The 21,379-nt window shown below is 50.4% G+C and overlaps 1 protein-coding gene across 1 annotated transcript in view; it reads left to right on the top strand.

Annotated features, from left to right (window-relative positions):
- Window positions 1-21,379, top strand: part of LOC129213298 (syntaxin-binding protein 4-like) — a 45,649-nt gene that overhangs the window by 10,580 nt on the left and 13,690 nt on the right. Inside the window, exons 2-11 of the mRNA XM_054843081.1 lie at window positions 1,032-1,105; window positions 6,127-6,222; window positions 7,028-7,097; window positions 8,086-8,160; window positions 14,975-15,060; window positions 15,787-15,907; window positions 18,525-18,666; window positions 18,858-18,964; window positions 19,381-19,534; window positions 21,087-21,159. Of these exons, the coding sequence (XP_054699056.1) occupies window positions 1,032-1,105; window positions 6,127-6,222; window positions 7,028-7,097; window positions 8,086-8,160; window positions 14,975-15,060; window positions 15,787-15,907; window positions 18,525-18,666; window positions 18,858-18,964; window positions 19,381-19,534; window positions 21,087-21,159 (998 nt within the window). The remainder of the gene's footprint in view (window positions 1-1,031; window positions 1,106-6,126; window positions 6,223-7,027; window positions 7,098-8,085; window positions 8,161-14,974; window positions 15,061-15,786; window positions 15,908-18,524; window positions 18,667-18,857; window positions 18,965-19,380; window positions 19,535-21,086; window positions 21,160-21,379) is intronic.

The raw sequence follows: 21,379 nt of genomic DNA, 5'->3' as shown, positions 1-21,379 counted from the left end.
GATATTTTGAGCGGTATTTTGGATGCCTGCAAAGACAAGACCTCGAGGTTTATTCTCCTCCTGCGTCCCACTGGACTTGGAGGAGCCTGTTGTGCCCCATGGTATTGTCCCTCCTCAGCTGTATCCAGATTTAGGATCCAATATTGATTCAGAAACTCTCTTTCTCTTGCGACTTAAATCCTGGAGCGTTTTGGGACCCCCTCACCCCTGGCTCCCCACCTGGCACGCCTGGCTCTGGGCTTGTCAGATCAAGGTCCACCCATCCTCATGTCCACCCGAGGTCCACCACGGGCAACCCAAGGAGGAGAAGCACTGGTGCTCCCACATTTGGAGTCTGGGATCCCCAGCTAGGGCAGAGTGGAGCTTTCGGTGTCGTTTATTTGGGACACCCATCTTGCCAGCGGGTGTTTGGGGGGGAGTCTGCGGGGCGGTTGGGAGAGCTACTTGGCACGGGGGAAACTCGGGTGTACGATGCTCTTGCACTCGTTTTGGCTCGCGATGAGAAGCTCCCACCCTTGGCCTGGTCAGACAGGGACCTGAAGGGCTCGGCAAATCTCGCACCCCCCACCTTTTCCAGACCCCCCACCAAAGGGATGGAGACTGCCTGCGTTACAAAACCTCGGGAGCAGATCGCACCCGGCTGTCTTCATTACCGGCTGGCTGTATTTGTGAAACTGGTTTATTCCCGGAACATTGGTCTGAGCTCTGATCTCATTTCCCGGGAGCTGGACAGCTGTCCAGCCTTGTTAATCTGCAGTAATGAATCACAGACAGGTCCATCAGATTTGCTGGGTGGGGAGGATGATGTCCAGCCCTGCACATATTCTCTCATTTATCTGTATAAACTTGGGGGGGGGGGCGGTGCTTTTGGTCAGCACAGGTTTAATATGCAGGGCTGTGTCCCTTAACTTGCACGTCTGCGTCGTTCCGTGGGCAACGCCTGGGGTTGGGAAGGATGTCCTTGGGCACGTGTTGGTTGGGCGTGTTTATTTTAACCCGTGAAAGAAAGATGCCTTTCTTCTCTCTCTCAGGACACTCATGGGACCATACGGGATGGACCGAACCGTGCATTGCTTTGATTTCTGTGACTGTGCAAACGGGCTGGGTGAGTACTGAACCTCTGCAGTGGACATCGGGGTGGGATGGGGCAGCTCCAACATCCTCCCGGTCCCCATCACCCGTCTCGTGACGTGCGTCCCTATGTGAAGTTTGATATCACACAGAAATCTTCTTGTGTAGGTTCTTGTGCCTGCCTGTGTCGGGCATCTGATAGCACCTTTTTCAGCTGGGAGGTTAAAATAATGTCAAAATCCTGACTAATTCCCTGTTGATGGTGAGCGGTCGCAGTGCCGAGAGCTGTGCAGGAGCCTGGGGCCAAAACCCCTCCCCTGAGCAGCATGTGGTGGTGGTGGGGGGGAAAGGATTTTTAGAGGTTTCTGAATTAATTAAACTAAAATTTAAAAGAAAATAAAAAATTAAAAAATATAATAATAAATAAATAAAATCCCAAGCCCTTCCCAGCTGCCTGCCCCGCTGCAGGCAGGGCGCTCCGGGGAAGCCATGCCGACGGATGACGCAGGGCATTGCAGCTCTCCTGGGGACCGGGCTGTACAAGCTGTTTTTGGAAAGTTTGTCCCACGGGGTAAGAGTATGAACACTGAGTGAGTCAGATGTCCTTTCACGGTGCTCTGAACATCAAAGCATGGAAGAGAAGGGAAAAGAGATGGTCGTATCCATCAGAACGTGAGAAATAGCCAACAGGTTCAGAAAACTCAGCCCAAAAGGATCCAGCATGGCATGTCACCTGACCTCTGTGTATCCAGCAGCATAAATACTGGTGCTCTTCCGTGGGCTTTATGAAAAGTTGCAGTCCTGCATCAGGAGGCCACGCAGCCTCCTCCACAATTTGTAATTGCGAGTGCAGCCCGTCATCCCGCAGAGCAGCTGCGGGCCCTTTGGTAAGGTCCTTGGGTTTGGGGACCCTTCCTGAGAAGTCAGACTCACCAGAGAAACAAGTTCAGGTTTCCCGAGACTTGAGATTAATTATAGATTCATTACTGGTTGTTTCCAGCTCTTGGGTAACGGGGCTTTCTGCTGGGGAGGGACGGCTTTGCTGACTCTTCCCCTGGTTCATGAGGTTCACGGGAGCTCAGAGAAATGTCTTTGCTCGGTGAATGTGATATTTTAATCTCCAGAGGTGGATTTGGTTGAGTTGATGGGATTTTAGCTGTTGGGTTAGATTAGCTCGTTAAAGGAGCTAGAAAAGCCTGACCGGGCTGCTGCTGACCTCTGGGAGAGGTGCACAGATGTCGCAGCCCACTGCGAGCCACTTTGCTGGGTCCCAGTCCTCCTCCTTTCCCCCTGTCTGTGGCCAGGCTCTACGGGGTCTTGTGATGTGCTGCAGGAAGGGATAACAACGTGGATTTTCTAATGCCATCATAAGCTTTCTTCATCCTCTCTTGTGAAGCTTGAAACGCCCGAGACAAGCAGTCGTCCTTCAGAAATCATCCCTCTCTGCTGAGGACCAAGCCGTACTTGCAGGAGCCCTGTGTCTGTCATAGGTGTGGCTGCTCAGAATATGGGGTTTGGGGGGATAAAAAGGTGCCTCCGGGAGCTTCTTATGTTCAGATGTGGGTGTTATTCCAGCATTTTCTTTAGGGCAGCATCAGCCTGCTCGGTGCCAGCGTGGTAGGTCAGCGTTTGGCCCTGGGTCTGTTGCTCTGTGGCTTTAGGTGGAAACCAACATGTGAACCTCAGCAGAAGTTCAAAGGGGTTACCTGGCGGCTCCTAAAACCTGAACTTTGAATTAAAGAATAGCCATCAAAGGCAAGTGCTGATTAAGAAGCATTTCTCAGAAACACTGAGATCCCATTATCTTGACCTTCATCTTCTTAGGACAGGGCAGCGAGTTATTCACCTCCAATCTGTCCCTTCCTCCAGACAGAAAAAGCTGGCCGGAGCTGCAAGATCAACAGAGGGATTAAGGGAAATGTAATTGAACATTGCTGGCTTAGGCGCAAAGCGGGCAGCCGCTCTCTGTGCAGACCGCCGGGAGGGCGGCACGGCGGCCGGTGGGGTCAGGATGCGCCGGAGATGATTACGGTTGGGCTAAACAACCAGATTAGCCAGGACGCCCCTTGACCCGTCATATAGGGAGCCAGCAGCAGGTGAGATTATAGCTTGAGAAGTTGAGAACTGCGACACTGGCATTAGCGGGAGTGGGATTAGATGCACCAGAGAAGCTCAAAGGTCTTGAGGAAATTTGTAGAATTGCTAAGAATTTAAAGAAAACGCTGTCTCGGTCAGTCTAACCTGTGTGCCCACCTGGAGATTCCCCGTAAACATTTATTCTGCAAAAGAGAAAATACTGGGGACGTGGGCATCAGCTCCAGGACCTTTGCCAGAAAGGAAAGATTAAATAGAGAGATCCAAAATAGGCTAGATTATCTAGCCCTAAGTATGACTTAATAAGCATTATACTGGGACTTTGATGCTGTGATAATTAAAGAGCCGTTATTTACCTACACTGGGTCCCAAATACAAATTTGATTGAAGTAAGTGTTTATAAAATACAAAGACTCCCAGGAACGCTACCGCCACAATCTTTGATGATTCAAGTTTGTTGCAATCCTGTGGCTCAGGCCAAGCCCTGGCAGGGGTGAGCCCTTCCTCATCCTCATCCTCCTCCTCGTCCTCCTCCTCCTCCCCACCTCGGTGGGGACTTCCCGGTGCATCTCTCGGTGGAGGCAGGACCGGCATCCGCAGTGCCTCCATGGCAAGGCGATGGGTGCGAGAGCAGCGTGGGCAGAGCCTGGCAGCACCCAGCTGGTTTGCCAACAAGGGAGTTAAAAGTCAGGGATTTTTTTTTTTTTTTTTTTTTCTCTCCACCCCGTCAAAGTTTGAGTGTGTCTGGGAGCAATACTGTGAGTAATCGCCGATTTTAATAACAAGATCGGATTTTCTCCTGACATCGTTGGGGATAAAGGAGGATTTGTAGATACTTCAGCTATATTAAGCCATTATTACAATTGATTTGCAGACACAAAAGGGAAATGAGTCATTACTGATTTGATACCTTGGCAGAGGAGCCAGTCACAGGCAGGTCCCGCTGGGTTGCTGGGTGATGCTACAGCTGCGCCTCTTCTGAGATGCAGATTTTTACATGAATTGTCTAACACCTTCTATCATTCCTAATTACTTCACGTTCCAGCGTGAAGACAGCCATACGATGACTTCTTGAGTCATCACCTTGGCTTAAGCCAGACTTCCAGTGTCCTCCCCATCCGGGGGAACCGATGGGACTTTCCTTCTGCAGGAGCCCCCATGCCAGGGGTTCCCCAAACCCACCCCAAGCGTAAGCCTGCTCTGCAGGGTCTCTCTGCCAGCTGATGGCAAAGCCCACCAGCAGCCACCCCAGCCTGGTCGGGAGCCGAGAAGCTTTCCAGCTGAACATCCTCAGTGATGAGCACGCTTTACCTTCTGTTAGCAGGCTTTGGGGCTGCAGCATCTCTTCCCCGCTTTGGTCCTCAGGTGCCTGACATGCCCCCATGCCTCAGTGAGGCTCGTGCCGCTCGGAGATGCCTCTTATGGGCAATAATTCAAATTTTAGTGAATTTCTTAAAGAAAAATGTAATGGAGAACAATATCAGTGTGTTTTCCTGAGGTGTTTTGCTGTGAGTTGCCAGTGCTGTCACTAAGACAGCTCCTCACACCCAGGGGTTGTTGGTTTAATGCATCAAGCCCAGGGAATAAACTCCAGCGCTTGGATGGGGTTGGGGTTTTGTGCTTGGGAGAAGCAGCAATTGGCACATATAGGAACGAAAAATTGCGATAATCCAGTTTTAATCACAATTTTGATGTGAAGGTGACTTGAGAGACAAGGTCTTTCCCTAGAGGTAGCTGAAAACTGCGAGGGTCTTGGGTTATACAAGACAGGGAACTTGGAAGTTGTGCCGTTATCCTGAGTAATCCTGATCCAGCGTCCGCTCCTCTTCCCTCCTGCTTGTTTCAGAAAGGGGTCTCGTGTTTTGGGGAAGAAGCTCTGCTCTGCTCCCCTGGTGTCTCCTCCTCCCCGGAGGTGTTTCTCACACGGGGTCACGTTGTGCATCCCAGGACCCCCCCAAGGCTCGGAGCAGCTCATTGCCCCAGGGCAGCAGGGGAGGATGAAGCTGGGTTCACGCTGGCAGGGTCCCTCTCTGCGGTGCCGCCTGTCCTCAGCGTGCCCTCCTGTCCAGAGCAGCAAAGTGCCTGACCGGCGGCTCTCGGGGGAGATTTGTTAATTAAAGCCGGGCTTTTTAATCCTTCTGTCCACAGCCTGGATCTTTGAAGCAGGACTTAACGAGCCCTGGACAAATAATTCTCTTGGGCCTTTTCCTGCCAGCCAGCTTACGCACGCCAGCGGGGACAGGTCCCGTGGCCGGAGAGGTGGCCGTGCAGCGTGAAAGCCCTTTGCCAAGGTGCTGCTGCGGGGGGTTTCAGAGCTGCACCAAAGGTCGTGTCTGCATCCTGGCTCCTGCCTTGGGCTGCTCCTCCCGGGTCCAAACACCGCTGAAAAGCGGCTGCTTTTGGGGCTGCTCCTGGCGTCCAGCGGTGGCAGCTTCAAAGGCTGCGGTGGAGACGCTGCTGGAGCCTGGCGAGCTTGCAGCGGGGATGTTCTCACCACTGCATTGAACCTGGGGCTTGTCCAGATGTTGCACCTCGAAGGGGGTCTCCTGGGGGAAACGTTTGTCCCCAGTAATATTTCCTATGCCAAGTCTTATCAGAGACATGAGCACAATCACCCACCAACGAATGATTTAACCGCAAGGGATGAACTTGGGGTTGGGGAAGGCGGTGGCTCCTTGCCTGTGCCTTGTTCAGAAGCTTTATCTCCGTAGCTGTTGCTCCGAGCAGGTGCTATCAGATGCCTTTAGCTCTTGTGTTGTGCCAGCAGCCGCATCCTGTTGCTTCTGTTGCTGCTTGTGTAGTGCAGGGGATACACGGGGCTTTCCACAAATGGTTTTTAAAAGGGGTGTCAGGCGGTGCTGGGGTGCCAGGGAGATGTACCCGAGGCTGCGTCCTGCCAGGACGGCCCGTGGAAACGGCGATTCTTCTGCCTTTGTGTCACGGGCACTACTTTTCCTCCAGGTATTAAGGTAATTGGTGGCATCAAGGAACTTACTGGAGAAGAATATGGAGTTTATGTCAAAAGGATCCTTCCAGGGGGTGTTGCTTACGCAGACGGTGAGTTAAATGTCGTGCGGAGTACTGCAAAATGTGATAAAAGCCAAAACCCAGTGTATTTATTTTATATAGTGCCTTACTAGACACTTCAGGTGCTTCCCCCAGATTTTCCAGCAGTCGGGGTACTTTTTTTTACCGTGGCAATCATTGTAACATCTGATGACAGCCTTGCCTTGTACGATTGCTTTGTGTCTTTAAAGAAGGCTCCATCCCTGCCGCACAAAGAACTTCACTTTGCTGCCCCTCCTTTCCCACTCGCCACTCGCTGCCTGCAGCCCCAAAATGACCCGGGATCCTTTTGCAAATTTGGCTCTGCTCTGAGCCACTGATTTCATTTGGAGTGTCTTCAGATAAGTGGGTATTAGGCAGGGCTCTGCTGAGTTCACCTGTCATAACTTAAGCCAAAAAGATTTTTTAATTTTTTTTCAAATGTTACAACACCATTTTTCCATTTAATAAAGAAAGATAAATCCAGAACAGGTAGAGGTGCCACTCGTGGTTTTCTACATAACCTCTAACTGAATTAAGTAAAAGCTTTGTTGCATTATTTCTTTTTTTTTTTTTTTGTATTTGCTTTTGTAACTTCCTACAGCATAGGAAGTGCTGCGACGTTGGCACGGGTTGTTCGGGGAGGTTGCAGAAACTTTGTCTATGGACATCTTGAAAAACAGGTTGGATGAGCATCTCGGGAACGACCTATGCATATTTCATCCTGTCTCTGGGCAAAGGGAGGAACTGCCCAACCTCTCCCAGTCCCTTGAAGCTGTATTTTCTGCAGTTTCTACCCATCAGTTTTCTTTTCTAGGGCGCCTGCAGCCAGGAGACCAGATCCTGGAGGTCAACGGAGATTCCTTAATTGGAGTTACAAGCGAGAGGTATCATATCCAAACGGAAATTTTTGCATTCCTGTTGCTTTTGTATAATTCTGTGAAGTGGTTTAGGCTCCGGGTTGCAGGGAGGACACCAGGGCATGGCTTTGCCTGCGCTCTGACTCAGCCAGCGCTGTTCCCAAGAGCCACCTTGGCAATTATCAAAGGAAAAATTTCTATATTAAAATAGACCAGTGAACCCACACTGTATTTGTGAGATATTCAGACATTTCCCCAAAACGCTGGGTTTTAACAGCTCCTGGCACTCCCACTGGCAGTTCCCAGCGCCAGAGACGAGCCAGTGCCCAAGTCCAACGGTGCGGCTCTGCGCAGGGCATTCCCTCCAGAGCTGCAATCCAGCCCCTCCGCTCCCTGCCAAGGAAATAATTAACCGATCCAGAGCAACACCGCACTTTTGGGGCGCTCCTTTTCCAATAAACCTGGTGCTAGCCCGCTGCCACCTTGCGTTCCTGCACGGCGTGCTGAGGCTGGATGGATGCTTGGGAAGCAGCACGAGGAGCTTCTCCTGCTCCCAAACCCCCAGAGCAGCTGGGTTTGATGGAGGAGACCCCCAAGGACATCTCTGCAGCCCCTCACACGCTGCCCTGACTCCCACGGGGGCACGTGTATTTTGAACTAGAAAGTGGCTGTCCCTGACACGGAAACTTCCCGAGGGAGGAGATGTGCTGGGAGGTGTTTGCTCACGGCCACGTGCATCTTCTGGGTCTGCTTTGTTACTGGGGACTTCTGATTTATTGCAGAAGTGGGAAAATTGGGCTGTGACTTGACTACCCTCCGGCCCCGCTGCCAGGGCAGGGAACGGGGCTGCTCCACAGGCTTCCAGCCAAAAAAAAATCACTTTTTTCTGCTGACGGGGTTTGCCCAGGCCACGGGTCTCTGCCGTGTTTGCTGTGAACTTTGACACGCGGCCAGGCGAGCTCTGCAGAGCATTGCTGCAAGCTGGCGTTGATGTGTTGTGGTCCTTGTCTCACAGGGCTGTGGACATCTTGAGGACGGCGTCGGCCACCAGCCACATGCGTCTTCTTATAGCCCGCGATGACGATGCCAGGTAAGGGGTGTCATCTCGCACCGAGAAGGGGAATCATGGCATTCGTTGGAACCATAGCTGGACTACCTTTGAGCTAACCGGGCTCAAAGCCCATGGTGAAGATGAAGGTGACTGAGGGTCACTGTACACTGGTGGGAACACGCTGGAGCTGTAACGGGAAGGGAAGCAAAGCTGGTGGCTTCCAGCTGCAGAGCTGGCTTCAGATCAACCTGTGCCTGCTTCGCAGGGCATGCTGGCATCAAGCAGATCTCCGCAGGCATTTCCCCAGTGAGGACCAGGGCAGCTCCAGCCTCGGCTGTAGGGTGGCACGGGCTCCTTCAGCTCTGCTGTCTGGCGCTGAGCTGCATATGGCCTATCACATCCTGCACAGAGCTTTGGATGAAGACACAGAGGGACAGCAGGATCTTCCCTTTCCAGTTAGACACGTTGAGTTAAGGTCTTCCTTCCCCAGAGAATTCCTCCTGCCCAGGAAGGATGGGCAGGAGGATGAAAGCTCTCCCCTCGCCACTCCCTGGAAAACCTTGCTTTCTCTAGAGAGGCTTGGAGGATTCAAAAGGAGGAGGAAAGAGTTCAGTTTTGTGTCAACTGGATTTAAGCTGTATGGGACAACGATGGTGTCAAGAGAGAGGGCAGGGCTGTGGAAACCGAGGCCTGGGGTTAGTGGGGTCTCTGCTCAGAGAGATCTGGCGCAATGTGCTGGAGCATCCTCTCCCTTGAATGGAAACACAGGTCTGGAAACTTGAGGTGCACCAGGAACCACCGAAACGGGAGTGGGTTTAGCAGCGCGCGGTCGTGGGCAGGCAGGTTGGTGGTGCTGAGGCTTTGCACTGCGTGTGGCTGGCTGAAGATCACAGAGTCGTTTGCTCAACGTACCCGCATCCCGTTAGCGTCGGAGATGATGGTTTCATTCCTTATCCATCAGCAGCTGTGGAGCGTCACTCTTAGCACGTTACTCACTGCAGCACTCTTAGCCTTAGCAGAATAGTGAGAGTGCTGTAATGACAGGGATGAGGCTAATTTTGACACAGTAATATTCTGGCGGAAGAATTATTTGCTATTAATGATGGACTGCTTTTTACCTATGCTCTTCCAGTGCAAATAACATCTCGAATTATTACATTAACTGCAAGTCCTTCAGCAGCTGCTGAGAAAGCACTGGGTGAAGCGGGCAGGTCACCAGAGCCCGACTCAGGAGTTTCATCCTCTTTTGATCTGAGTCAGGATGCACAGGATGCGCTTCTGTGCCGCGGTGGTCCCCTGCGTCACCTCAGGGGTGGCAGTGTGTCTCGCACAGTCCCCTCTGTGCCCAGCAGCAGCAGGGTTTGCTCAGAAAAACACTTTATTTCTCAACCGGAGCCCCCAAAGCAGGTTTTCTGCCGTCACCCGTGCTGATCTGTTCCAAGCTGTTCGGGTATCTCGATGCGCCTCCTAAGATGTTAAATTGCAGCAGATGTTTCTTAAAACATATGCACGCGTGGCTTTGTCGGCAGCTCCAGTTCCTTCGCGCATCTGTCGGCAGTCCCCAGTCGCCCCGCGGAGGAGCTGCTTGAAAAACCGACCGAGGAAGACTGGGAAGGCAATGAAACTTTAAGCAATTTATTCGGCCTCTGTTTGCTGTTGGTTATCTGCTCAATCTGCAAAAGGTTAGCCGGCGGCAGAGTGGGGAAGTAATCAGTTTATTTTTTTTTTAAAAGATTTGCAGAGATTTCACTTACATAATCATCTCGCAAACTGTTTAATACACGAATACATATCTCCAGGATTAAGGGCTGTGGAAACGGGGGAAGGATTTTTCTGCTTTCTACTTTTTTTTTATTTTTCCCTCCTTAGTTTTATCTTTATTTTATTGATGCCCTATTATCTTTTAAGTCTGTCCTTGAGCGTGGGCGAGCAGACAGCCCTCTGTCTGGGTTGAAACGGGCTCCCTGACTTCCCAGGGACCGTCAGCTCTGGGGGCGATACCCACGGAGATGCTGCGCCACGAACTCCCACGAGTCGAGGGCAGCCTCGTCCCTTCCCGCCGCCCAGCAAAGCGGCTCACGAGACACGACAGCCGAGAGAACGACACGGGGAGGAGCGTAATTCCGAGTTTTTTGCAGATACTCGCATGCAGGTCGTCTTCATAAATGCTGAGCGCACAAGGCACGCCGGAGGAGGAAACGTAATGACTCCGGGTTTGGAAGACGATCCAACCCGCCTGCCAATTTTCCCAGTGACTCAGCTGAGCAGCATTTTGTTGTGGTTGCCCTCGGGTGAATTTGACTCATAAACGCTATTATTTGTCCCTGGAGTTAATTATAGGCCCAAACTACCTGTGCTCTTCATGGAACTCAGTCCTGGCGTGTATAAGATGCATGTTTTCAGCCTGTCGCATCAGACACGCTGCAGAGAGCGGCAGTAATGTTAGGGCTTAAAGCAGAAAATTCAGATTTAGAGCTGGGCACGCTGGGGTTGGATGACGGTTGGATGCGATGTTCGTCTGTGTTCGTCTTTCGCTAATGAGGGTAACTTTATTGCACACACATAATTATTGTTTATTCATTCTCAGCCTGAAAGTTACAATAGTTCCTTGTTTCTCTGTGTTGTACAGATATCATCCCGGTCTTTCAGGTTTATCGCTGTGAGAAAGCCTGTTCGCGCTGCACCTCCTAGTACTCACGTGATAAAATGCTAAATGCATTGCATCTCCGCATGATATGCACAGTCGTCTCGCTGAAAATGGGTTGCCGTATTAATAGGGCTTGCACAAGCAGCACTAAGGAAAATAGTTTGCTTTTCTGCAAACGCATAACCAATGTCAACCTGTATCCGGGAAGCAAGGTAATCCCTTTTTTCCTGTGAGCCCTGTGTGTGGCAGCGGCGGCTCAGCCCGTGGGTTTGCTGGGCTGAGCACTTGGCGCTAAGCTGGAAGGCGGCGTTGGGGCTGACCCCTGCAAGCCTGGGGTGTCCCAGGGTCACTGGCTGCTCTTTGGGGAAAAACACGCACCCTTTGACACAGAAGCTGAGGTGCGCTTGTGCGCGTCACCGCTTCCTAGGCTTTTATGGAAAAGCAAAGCCCAAATTCCGCAGCTGGTGGAAATGCTGCAGCTGCTGCTGGCTGGCCGCGAGAAAATCTGCTTTTGTGATGCTTTTGCAGTGCTTTGGGTTCACGGTTCCAACTGACCTGCAGGCTTTGTTTTTTGAGACGAGGTATTAATTTATCTGGTGTCACAGGCTCCTCTTTCTCCCCCAGCTGTGGTTTCCAGACGCTGTGCTCTCACGTAACCTTTGATGTAGGATTCCCCCTTTGTTCTCCCAAGAACAAAAGGGCAGGACAAAAAGGTATTATGAGATAAACCCAACAATATTCTGCAGGAAGACTGACCCCCCGCTGCTTAATCTGCAGCAAAGTCGGCCTGCAGCTGGCCGCTGCCGGCAAACCCCATTATCCCGCTCCGCGCCGTGGGGCTGGCTGAAAGCTGTGCGGGTCCGAGCTCTGCTACAGGGACCCTCCAGACCTCAGATGTCTGTATCTTAATGAAAAAGAGCTGGAGAAGGGACTGTTAGAATGAGCTTTCCGCCTAATACAACCCCATGGTTTTTATTTATTTATTTTTACATAAAGCTGGCCATTTTAGTCCTGCAGACACCTGACCATCCAAAATCTTTTAGTAAGGGCCAAATTTTAAATATTAAAGATGCCTTCTGAAGTCTCTTAGTGTCCGAAAGCACAAAGCAAGACTCGTTGGCATTCCTTCAGCCCACTTGTTCGTTAATCGGTAACGCTCGGGCATCGTCTGCCCGCTTGCAAATTCCTTCAAATACAGCATTGAGCACAAAATTAATTCTCGGGAGACTGACACCAGAAAGCATGTTCCTTGCTGCTGGTCTAAGTGTGTGCTCTGAGTTACTCATGTGTTTATGTCCTTGGTGGAACCGGGGTTTGTAGTACTGACCAACAAAGCAGGAGCCGGGACGGTGGCGCATGACGTCGCGTTTAGTCACGTCGTCCCTACAGCAAACGGCTGGGCTGGACCCGGGCTTGCAAAGCAATCCTGGGCTCGGAGCTTGTTGTTCAGGCTCCTGAGCAAATAATGATAAATACTCCTTTGTGGACGAACTTAACGACATGAAATAAACAACAACAAAGAATGCTCAAGTCATACGTGCCCCTGCTTATAACAGAGTTTGACAGCATGGATCGGTGATTGGGTTTGCATTTTTTAGCAGGGTTTAAAGAGCATAAGAGCTGCCGGACTAGTTGCATTTGCATTGACTAAGAGTTTTTTAGCCATTGCTTTACGTTCATAACCTGTTCTGTGCTCTGATGGATTATTATCTGAGGAAAATGTAACAATAGGTGACCACAGAAACACCCAGCCCAAAACAAAACCCAGCTGCTGATGGCTTAGTAACCACTGGAAATAACATGTTAGCTTCCAGCATGTTGGACCCGCCATTGCAATAGGTCGCGGAGGGACAAGGCCATCAGCGCGTGAGCTACCAGTGAAATGGGAGTGTGAATCAGCTGTAGGAATACAGAGGTTTTACTGGAAAGTTGGAAAAATTCTGCTAAGGTAAGATCCATCCCAGGGAAGCACGGAACAGCAAACTGCTGTCCTACTGCTGTAGGATCTACGTTGTCCTTGTAAAAGCACTTTCTCGGTGCTTTTACATATATTTCAGTGCCTGACGCTAAAAACCTGCCTGTTAAGACAGTTTCGTGGAAGGTGGGGTTTCTGAACAAAGTAGTTGTCTTTTTTTAAGGTCATGGGTTTAGTTGATAACGAATGGTATTGATGTAAAGTACTGGGATTCACCGAGGCATTCCACTAAGTATTGTGTGACACTTGGATTTAAAATTAGCATTAAATGGAATGAATAAGGCATACATTTGATGGCAATATTAGATAAGGCAGGCACTGGTCTTTGAAGTTTGTTAATGAGCTGGTTGTTAATGGGAAGATGTAAATTACTGAGAGCATTTCCACCAGGAACCTAAGGAGCTGATGATTCATTCATCATTTAATATTGTTGACTCTAGCCAATAATATATAACATTTGTCCCGGTAAGGTACGCAGATGACACAACGTCTGCTTGTGTGTAAAAGGAGTCTCCTCACCGAGGAAACTTTGCTGTGGCTGGTTTCCTACAGATTTATGTCTTGAGCTTGTTTGGCTGTAAAAGCGTGAGAGCTAGCCGCTCATAACCAGGCTTTTCCTGTGGCTGCAGCATCAAGAAGGCACCTTCCCATGGGGATTCCTTCATGCCTTCAAAGTGGACATCTAATGTTGTTACTGTGGCCACAAAACCAAACACTTTCAGGGTCTGTCCCCATTGCCTGGCTGCTTATTTAATGACACCTGTAAGAAATTAGTCATCCTTGAGACTCTTTCTCTCTGCCAAAAGGTTGGATTGATCCAGAAGTGTTGGGTTATGAAGTGAGAAGACTGCACAGTCCCAGAGGGACAGCATGCTCCTGGGTGGCTCGTTGGGCAACAGGGCTACGTGGCAGGGATGGGCACAGGAGGCTGATGCTTGAACGTGGCAGCCCCTTTCCGTGTCTCCTTATTCAAAAGGATGGGAGAGGCTCACGGCAGCTCGCAGAAGGGTTACGGAAATGATGCAGGAGCTGGTGAACATGGTTAACGGTGGTTCTTAATGGGGTTTAAAAACTCGACATGTTACGCTTGGGTAAAGGAAGGTCACGAAGCAATTCACCTGTTGTGGACAGCTAGTTACAGCTCATCAAGGACTCAACACACTTGGGTAGTTACGTGGTGGTCAAACTCAACCTGGAAGGAAAGCATTAATGAAGGCACTTGGGCACTGAGCCAGCTTTCCAGGGGATGTTGAGGATGAGATTGCTTTGCAGAGAGGTAATATAGGAAGCGGGGGGGTTATCTTAAGATAGAGGGATTGTGCTAAATGTTTGTGGGTTGCCATTTCTCCCTGTTCATGAATTCACTGAGAAGCCCTTCTGATCTTAGTATCTGTAAATTTAGCGTGAGCTGCTGGGAAGAGTACAGAAGCCTGCGCTGCCCCAGCGTGCTTTATGCGTGCAGGTCTTCGCTGAGGTAGTATGCTCCAAGAGTTTATCCTGTGATGTTCATGGAGGATATCACCATGGATAGATTCAGAGATTGGGATGCTTCTTTTGCATGTGCTCCAGAAGCCATCTCCCGTCTTTACCCCAGCAAGAGCTAGCAGGAGCTGCTTACTGTCTAGGAAAGGAGGAGAAAAAACAGAGAAAAAAAATCTACATTTAACTATTCCAGGAGGAGTCACAAATAGGCCAAGCATTTTTGGTTTCTGTTTGCAAAGTTCCAGCTACTTCTGACAGTGTGTTTAATTTGTGTGGTGTGTTAGCTAAACTTCTGAGCCTTATAGCTGGGAGTGAAATTACTCCAGCTGATTCCCGGGGGGGGTTCACGCGGCGGGGGCAAGGCAGGGCTCCTGCGCTCATCTGCCCTCTCTCAGGAAGGACAGTCCCCAGCACCAGTGCCTATCCATACATCCCTTCCCAGCCCCTCTTGCCTGTGTTCACCCCGAACGCTTTCCAGGGCAGGGAAGGAGCACACCGAAGTTCCAGCCCATCGCAGGAAAGCTGCACTGCCACGAGATTGATAATCGACCTTAAGTCTTGCACAACCTCTTGAAAACCACGGGCGTTATACCCTTATGCATGCGAAAGCTCTGTCTGCTCCCCGTTGCTGGAGGGCATCAGCCCTACAGACTTGGTAGTAAGTCACTGCCGTCAGAGGCACCGTTGTTGTATCATCAGGTGGGGAATAGTTTTGAGCAGCAGCTGACTATACCATATTTTCTTTCCAGGAGAGAGTTCTCTGAGCTGCTGGAGAAGTTCGGCTCCCAGAGCAATACGGGCTCAGCGCGGAGCTCGCCGATCCTGCACGGCGGCAGTGAGTAGCTCAGCACACCTTTGGGGGGGGAACCAAAAGCCCCTCTCTCTGCTGAGAAAGTTTTCTTAATCCTCATGCTATTTTGAAGGGGTTTTGATTTGCGTAGGTGTTTGGGTGGAGGTTTGAAGGAAGCGAAGTCCTGCTCATCCTTATTGCAAGCACTGAGTGCGTCCCCGGCTGCAGAGCAGTGGGCACGGCCAGTCCTGGCTGCACAGAGCAAGCACAAAGCGAGGCAGCGGGAGAATTGAGTTGGGGTCGCAATTCCCAGGTGCCCAGACTCAGCTTAACTGACGAGCTGGGCAGGTAACCCCAGCAGTACCCACCTCTGTAGGATTTCAAAGTGTTTCAGCAATCGTTCATTCTATGGTCATTATTTTTCATTTGCAAATGGGAAAAGCGAGATGCAACAAGGTTAACCTAAGCCAGATGCCAGCACATGAAATCCTGTGTTCACGGGGAAAGAAGCTGTCCCTCCAGCTTGGCATCCCACCAGAAGGCTGCCAACCCTTCCCCTATGGCAGAGGGACGTAGGGCTGGCAGAGGGTGACAGTCCCACTCTGGAATTGTGCCGAGAAGGCTGAACGTTTCCTCTCCATGTTTCTGAATACCGTGTGGTTTTCCCCAAAAAGCCAGGAAAATGGTGTCAGCTCTCAGTGGTAGAGCAGAGGAAGAGGGTGATGCTGGAGTATTTGCGTTCCCTGGACTGACTCTGACTTTGCTGTTCAGGTCGATACCTGGAAAGTACATCCTCGGGCTCCTCCTCGCGCTCTCAGAGCCCACTGCTGCTGAGCCCCGCCAATTCCCACAGCCCCATCATCGGGAACCCGGCGCAGCCCCCCCACGCACAGTACGTACGGGTCGCACAAAGCCTGTCCCTTGGTCAGTCATGGGGATATCACCGAATGTCTAACGCTGTCTTAGGGGTAGATCCAGTAGAATACTTCCAGTGTGTGAAGAACTGCTTTGTTCATCCTCATATCTTCTGTACCATTGCATCACCACAGTGGCTAGGAGACCACGGTGTCTTCTAGAAGTCCTTGTTGTGGTGACAGCTTGACTGTTCCTGGGAAGCCTGTGCCCAAGAGCTGAAAAGGTTCCCCATCGAGGCAGTCAATATGTTTGCAATATGGTTAACCACGCAACTGCTCCTCTTCCTCCTCTCTGAAACCTGGGGAGAAGCCGTAGCTTACAGCCAGCTGCGAGGACCCTGCGCGTCACCTTTATAGACCACGTCATGACCGGAGTGTTTCTGTGAGGCCAGTGGTGCTTTTGGCAGGTGTTTCAGGAGCACGTTTTCTATTGCCCTGCTTCTGGCACGTTGACATCGTGCAACGAGAGCACAAACAGTGCCCTCTCGATGCAAACGCTCCCGACACCCTTTCCTTTGGTGTCAACAGCGGTTGCCTACAGACACCGCATCCTTTTGTCTCCAGAGCATCTCCCGGAGCATGTGTTTTCATGTGGTCATCTGTCCCTTTCATATTTAGCAGGGTCAGAGGTTTGCACAGGCAGAGCTTGTTTTTCTGCGGAGTCTCGTCTCCAGGGTGCTCGGGGTTGCCCTTCTCAAGAGGGACAGCTTGAAGGGTGTTAACAGTCCTGGAATTGGGACCATTCGTCCCCAGGGCTTGCAGCTTTTCTTTCTTTGCCAGCGTAAACAAGCCAAGTCGCTGGTAAAGAGAATCAGACCTCACTGCAGAACCAGTAAATCCTCTTGCTAAATACCAGCTCTTTATTAGGGATTTGCACAGGACAAATATTTGGCACCAGAGGTTTAAGCTGCTTGCATGGAGTGAGAGACCCTTACAGAGGAGAGGCCAGCTCATCTGCTTGGCAGCTGGTTTGGACAAACTAGACATCCTTGCTCTGCTGTTAACCTGCTCCAGGCTGCAATGGAGGCTTGGTGGCCTCCTCGCTCGGTGCTGCCATGCTGTGCCATGTTCTGCTTGTCTCCACGCCGATGCCAGGCCCCAGTGGTCTCCTCCTGGGAGCAGCATGGGCCATTTGAAATCACAGGCTGTGGTCGGCCGCAGGGATGTAACTCGGGCCACGTGCTGCGGGGTCTTTTCGTGCACGCGGCTGCCATCCCTTACCCATCCTTTCCTCTCTGCAGGTTGTCCCCAGGCTGCGACCTCTCATCGCAATGTCATCTGAGGTCCTGCCACCCCACTGAGCAACGGGACCCAGATACGATTCAGTCTCACCACAGATAGTGTCTCATATTTTGATTTGAACGGAGGTTAATGCTACATTTCATGACATCGTTTTCCTAAACTATTTCTTAAAGCAATGATTTTTTGCAAGACTAAGACACGTGCTGCGTGAATGCAATCCCTTTCACCCGTGTAGCCAGCTGGCTCTCCTGGGGGTCTGCTGCTGGTTTGGAGGGGTGCTGGCCACACGCTGCTCTGTCGCTGGGGTGTCTGACCACTGAGGGTGGCATCGCTGGGGAGCACGGGGTGGTTACGCGCTGGCGTCACTGTGAGGCATGGGATGCACAGCTGTCATTACGTCTTAAGTTATCAGATCACACAAGGAGGACCAGCAACTGCAGATCGTTTGGTGAGTGGCTGCTGTGGAAATAAACTGAAAAGGAGAAAAGCCAGCTGCACCCAGCCCATGAGGAGGAAGAGGCTTGCTGACCCTTAGATCCCACTGAATCCCTCCCCAAAACCTCCCCGTTGCAATGCTGCCCACTGGCCCGTGGGTGGTCAGTGAAATCTCTGCTCCCACAAACACTTACTGCAACTGCTAAACCTCCCTCCCGGCACAGAGCCGCCGGCTGTGGCCTGGTCTTGGTGGCCTGTTGGGTCCTGTCTAGCAGGCAGCTCTTTTGAGGGGGGGGTCCAACCTTCATCACTGCCCCATTGGCAGTACGTCCTCGTCTGGGTGAGTCATCCGTTCCCCTGCCATGGAACTAACTCACAGTGTGGTGGGTATTGCTATAAAGGTGCTTAAGGGCTCATTTCTTAGGGCATCTTGCAAAATTTTGAGTCCAAACCTCGGTTAAGACATAGTCAGCTGTGTATCCTGAGCTTCACTTTGATGTTTGCTAAGGGCTGCTTAATAGTTGACCAATCTAAATTGCTGTCTGGTGATTTAGCTGGATTCAAACAATAACCACCGCGATCCTTTGTGTGCTTTTGGCTATAAAAACCAAGAGTGCCAAATATATCCTGGTTAAACCTTTAGTTTCTTCTCTATTTTCTAAATGCAAACGAGTATTCCCCAGCATTTGGGATTATGCAAGCCAGTCATCTTCATAATGCTGAACAATGTCTGCTGAGAAACGGGAGTCCTCACCTCTTCTTTCCAAGGTTGGGTTGAAGAAAAGATGCAGAGGCAGAAAAGGTTGGGAGAAGTTAGAAGGATCATGCGCAGAAAGAAAACCAGGCAGAGTTTGTTCAGCGACATGGGAAAATAAACCAGATCACCTTGAGTCACCTGCTAACATCTCTCCCTTGCAGCTACTCCATTGAATCAGGAATCCAGAGCATTTCTATAGCAAAATCCTCCGGCTTAGGGCTGACAATCAGTGGTGGATCTAACAGGCCTGATGGCCCCATGATTTATGTCCAAGAGCTTATGCCAGATGGTGACTGTTACAAGGTAAGTCAGCGTGGAGACCCTCAGTGACTTTGCAATGGGGACCTCTCCTAGAAGCTGTAGCTGTTCTGAAGCAGCTTTTCTAAGAATAGATGAATAATGCAATGCACAGACTAATGAGGACTGGTGTTGCAGGAGAAGGCTTTGGGCAGAGGGATGTTCCTTCCCAATGCTCTTTCTCCTTCTTTGTTTAGGATGGCCGGCTCCGCCCTGGTGACCAACTAATTGCTATCAATAAAGATTCTTTGGTGGGTAGCACACACGAAGAGGCCAGAAAAATAATTGCAAAAGCCAAATTCAGGTAGGCATGTAACATATTTCCTGTCATCATCACGGTGCTGTTGAGTCTTAGGCAAAACCCCTTCATACCATACCAATGTTTGGCTTCAAGAAGCATAAGGATGCTTCAGGATGGGCCTGGTAGGTGATCATATAAGGAAATCTTGAGTGCATGGATCATCCTGAAGTGTAATCCAGACCTTCCCAATGTTCTGGTTCTCATTAATATCCCCTATCGCTGTCCAGCAGAGTTCTGCAACACAATTGAATTTCAAACCAGCAACTCGGCTGGTGGAGATCCAGCTACGCTGGTGCAGGCTGCGTGGGCTTAAGTGAGATCATCCCAGAGGAAGAACCGCAGGCATGGAAGTTCTGCAAATTTAAGTTTTGCTTTTTTATTTTGTTAATAAAATGTTTTGTATTTGTCATTTGTTTAAGACGCGAGGGAAACACAGAAGTGGCCTTTATTCCTGGAAGGGGACGGTTACATCCTGGACTGTCAGCTCATAACAACATCTCGTCGCCACCTCCAAAGGCTGTGGGAAACGGTCTGAGTTCCTGCAGACTGAAGGTCCATGTGAGGTCTCCAGAGGTAGGTTGAAGTTCATATCTAAGACCACAGGTGTCGGTCCTGCAATCTTTCTTTGATCAGAAGACGCTTCTCAGGGACTCCACGGTAGTCCTTCTGGACAGTGGAAAGTCTGTGATGCTGATGTACGTAGCCCTGTTTTACAGCCAGGTATTTTAAATCTGAAATATTGTATCTTCTGTCTTGGGTTTGAGACAGCAAAGGATCTGTGGAGGTAATGAGAAGAGTTTCATCTCCAGGGCCTGCATTCAGACCTGTTTCAGAAGTCTCAGGTTTTAAAACAACAAAACCCTTCTGCGGATAGCAACCTGCATCTCATTCAATACCAGTCATAGGGCTGGAAGGGATCTCAGGAGTCGGTTTGATCTCGTCTCCTACCCAAAGGCAGGAACAACTCTTTGTTCTTAAAGACCTCTGATGAGGATGAATCCACAGCGTTCCTAAGCAGCCCATTTCTGTTCTTCACTAGCCTAATGATAAGCCAGGCTCACTCTTCCTGTGAAGCCTAGCTCCACGCTGTGTTTGCAGAGGCAAGCGCTCGAGCTGCGTGTGATGAGACAGGATTTAACCACACCACTCTCACGATAATTTAGGCCCGTGGCTGGATTCTGTGCCTTTGTTGCTCCTCTCCTGGACTGGTGCAATGCCGGGTGTATGTTCTGCCCAATTCCACATAAAATTCCTTTAGAAAAGCCTGGCTGGATTTTCCGTTCATACAAGCATCGTTCACAAAACGTCTTTCTTTCCAGACCCCGTGGCGAACACGGACTTGCAAGAATGTCATATACATGTTGCCTTTGGGCGCACCAAGCTACAGACGTGCTTATGAAAGTCAGCCTTAGCCCACAGATGCGTAGCTGAGTGGTATAGTTAGATCCTTCATCATCCAGCAGAAGGTGTGCTTGCGTAATGCTGTGCGCCTGTATTAAATTACACTGCTGGCTGGAATCAAATTGCTCCTTTCCTCACTTTGCTGCTAAAAGATGGAACTTTTGACAAGGTCTTGGCTTCCACGCTAGGGAGAGCATGCTCAGGCACCTGTGCTACCTGTCTGTATGTCCTCAGCACCAGTCCCGTGCCCCTCTCTGCATCTAAGTTCCCAGCTTAGTGCCATGACCTGGCACTTGAGAAAGAGCGGGCACTGGTCTCGGCTTCCCGTCATGCTCACTGTGACAATTACGTGTTTTGGGTAAGCAACACAACTGGCTGCGGTCAGACTCGGGACCTCACCGGTGGGTTTGGATGCAGAGCTTTAGGAAGAACCTCTGTGGAGAAACCATACGAGGTCAAATCCACCCTCAGCTCTCAATCACTGTTACAGTCGTGACAAACTCATTTTCCTGTGTGTGACCAGAGATTTTGTGATGGCTCAGGAACGTGCCTGTTCCACGTGCTTCCAGAAACACCTATCTGCACAGAGGTGTACGTGGTGCCTTTGCTCTTTATGGGCCAGATGGGTTGCTTTCTCCTGAACACCTCTATCTTCTGCTCTTTATTTACACCAACAGATTCTGCTTAGCGACTGTCTGTGCCGTTTTGCCTTGTTTTTTTCTAGAATAGACGTGAAAATCATTTTCCTGTGCCTTCTTTGTCACCGGACATTTGCCCACCAGAGCTTACCATCTCAGGTAAGAGTCCTGCTGAATTGTTTTCTTTGCGTGGGTGACAAACACAGCCTTGGCTCCTCGGTGCTGAGGATGGTGAAATTAATTTTGACCAGTGTTTATACTGCTGTAGTGGAATCCAGTGGGGTGATATTGAGACTCAGCCTGCTAGGAGAGAGGGAAGGTAGCAGCTTGGCTTACTCAGTGGGTAGTAACTATGTCCGTGTTTGCCCATAGTAGTAAA

The sequence above is a fragment of the Grus americana genome, chromosome 15 (assembly GCF_028858705.1).
Source record: "Grus americana isolate bGruAme1 chromosome 15, bGruAme1.mat, whole genome shotgun sequence".
Classification (NCBI taxonomy): Eukaryota; Metazoa; Chordata; class Aves; order Gruiformes; family Gruidae; genus Grus; species Grus americana.
The sequence above is the reverse complement of the archived record's forward strand: the minus strand, read 5'-3'. Positions and strand labels throughout refer to the sequence as shown.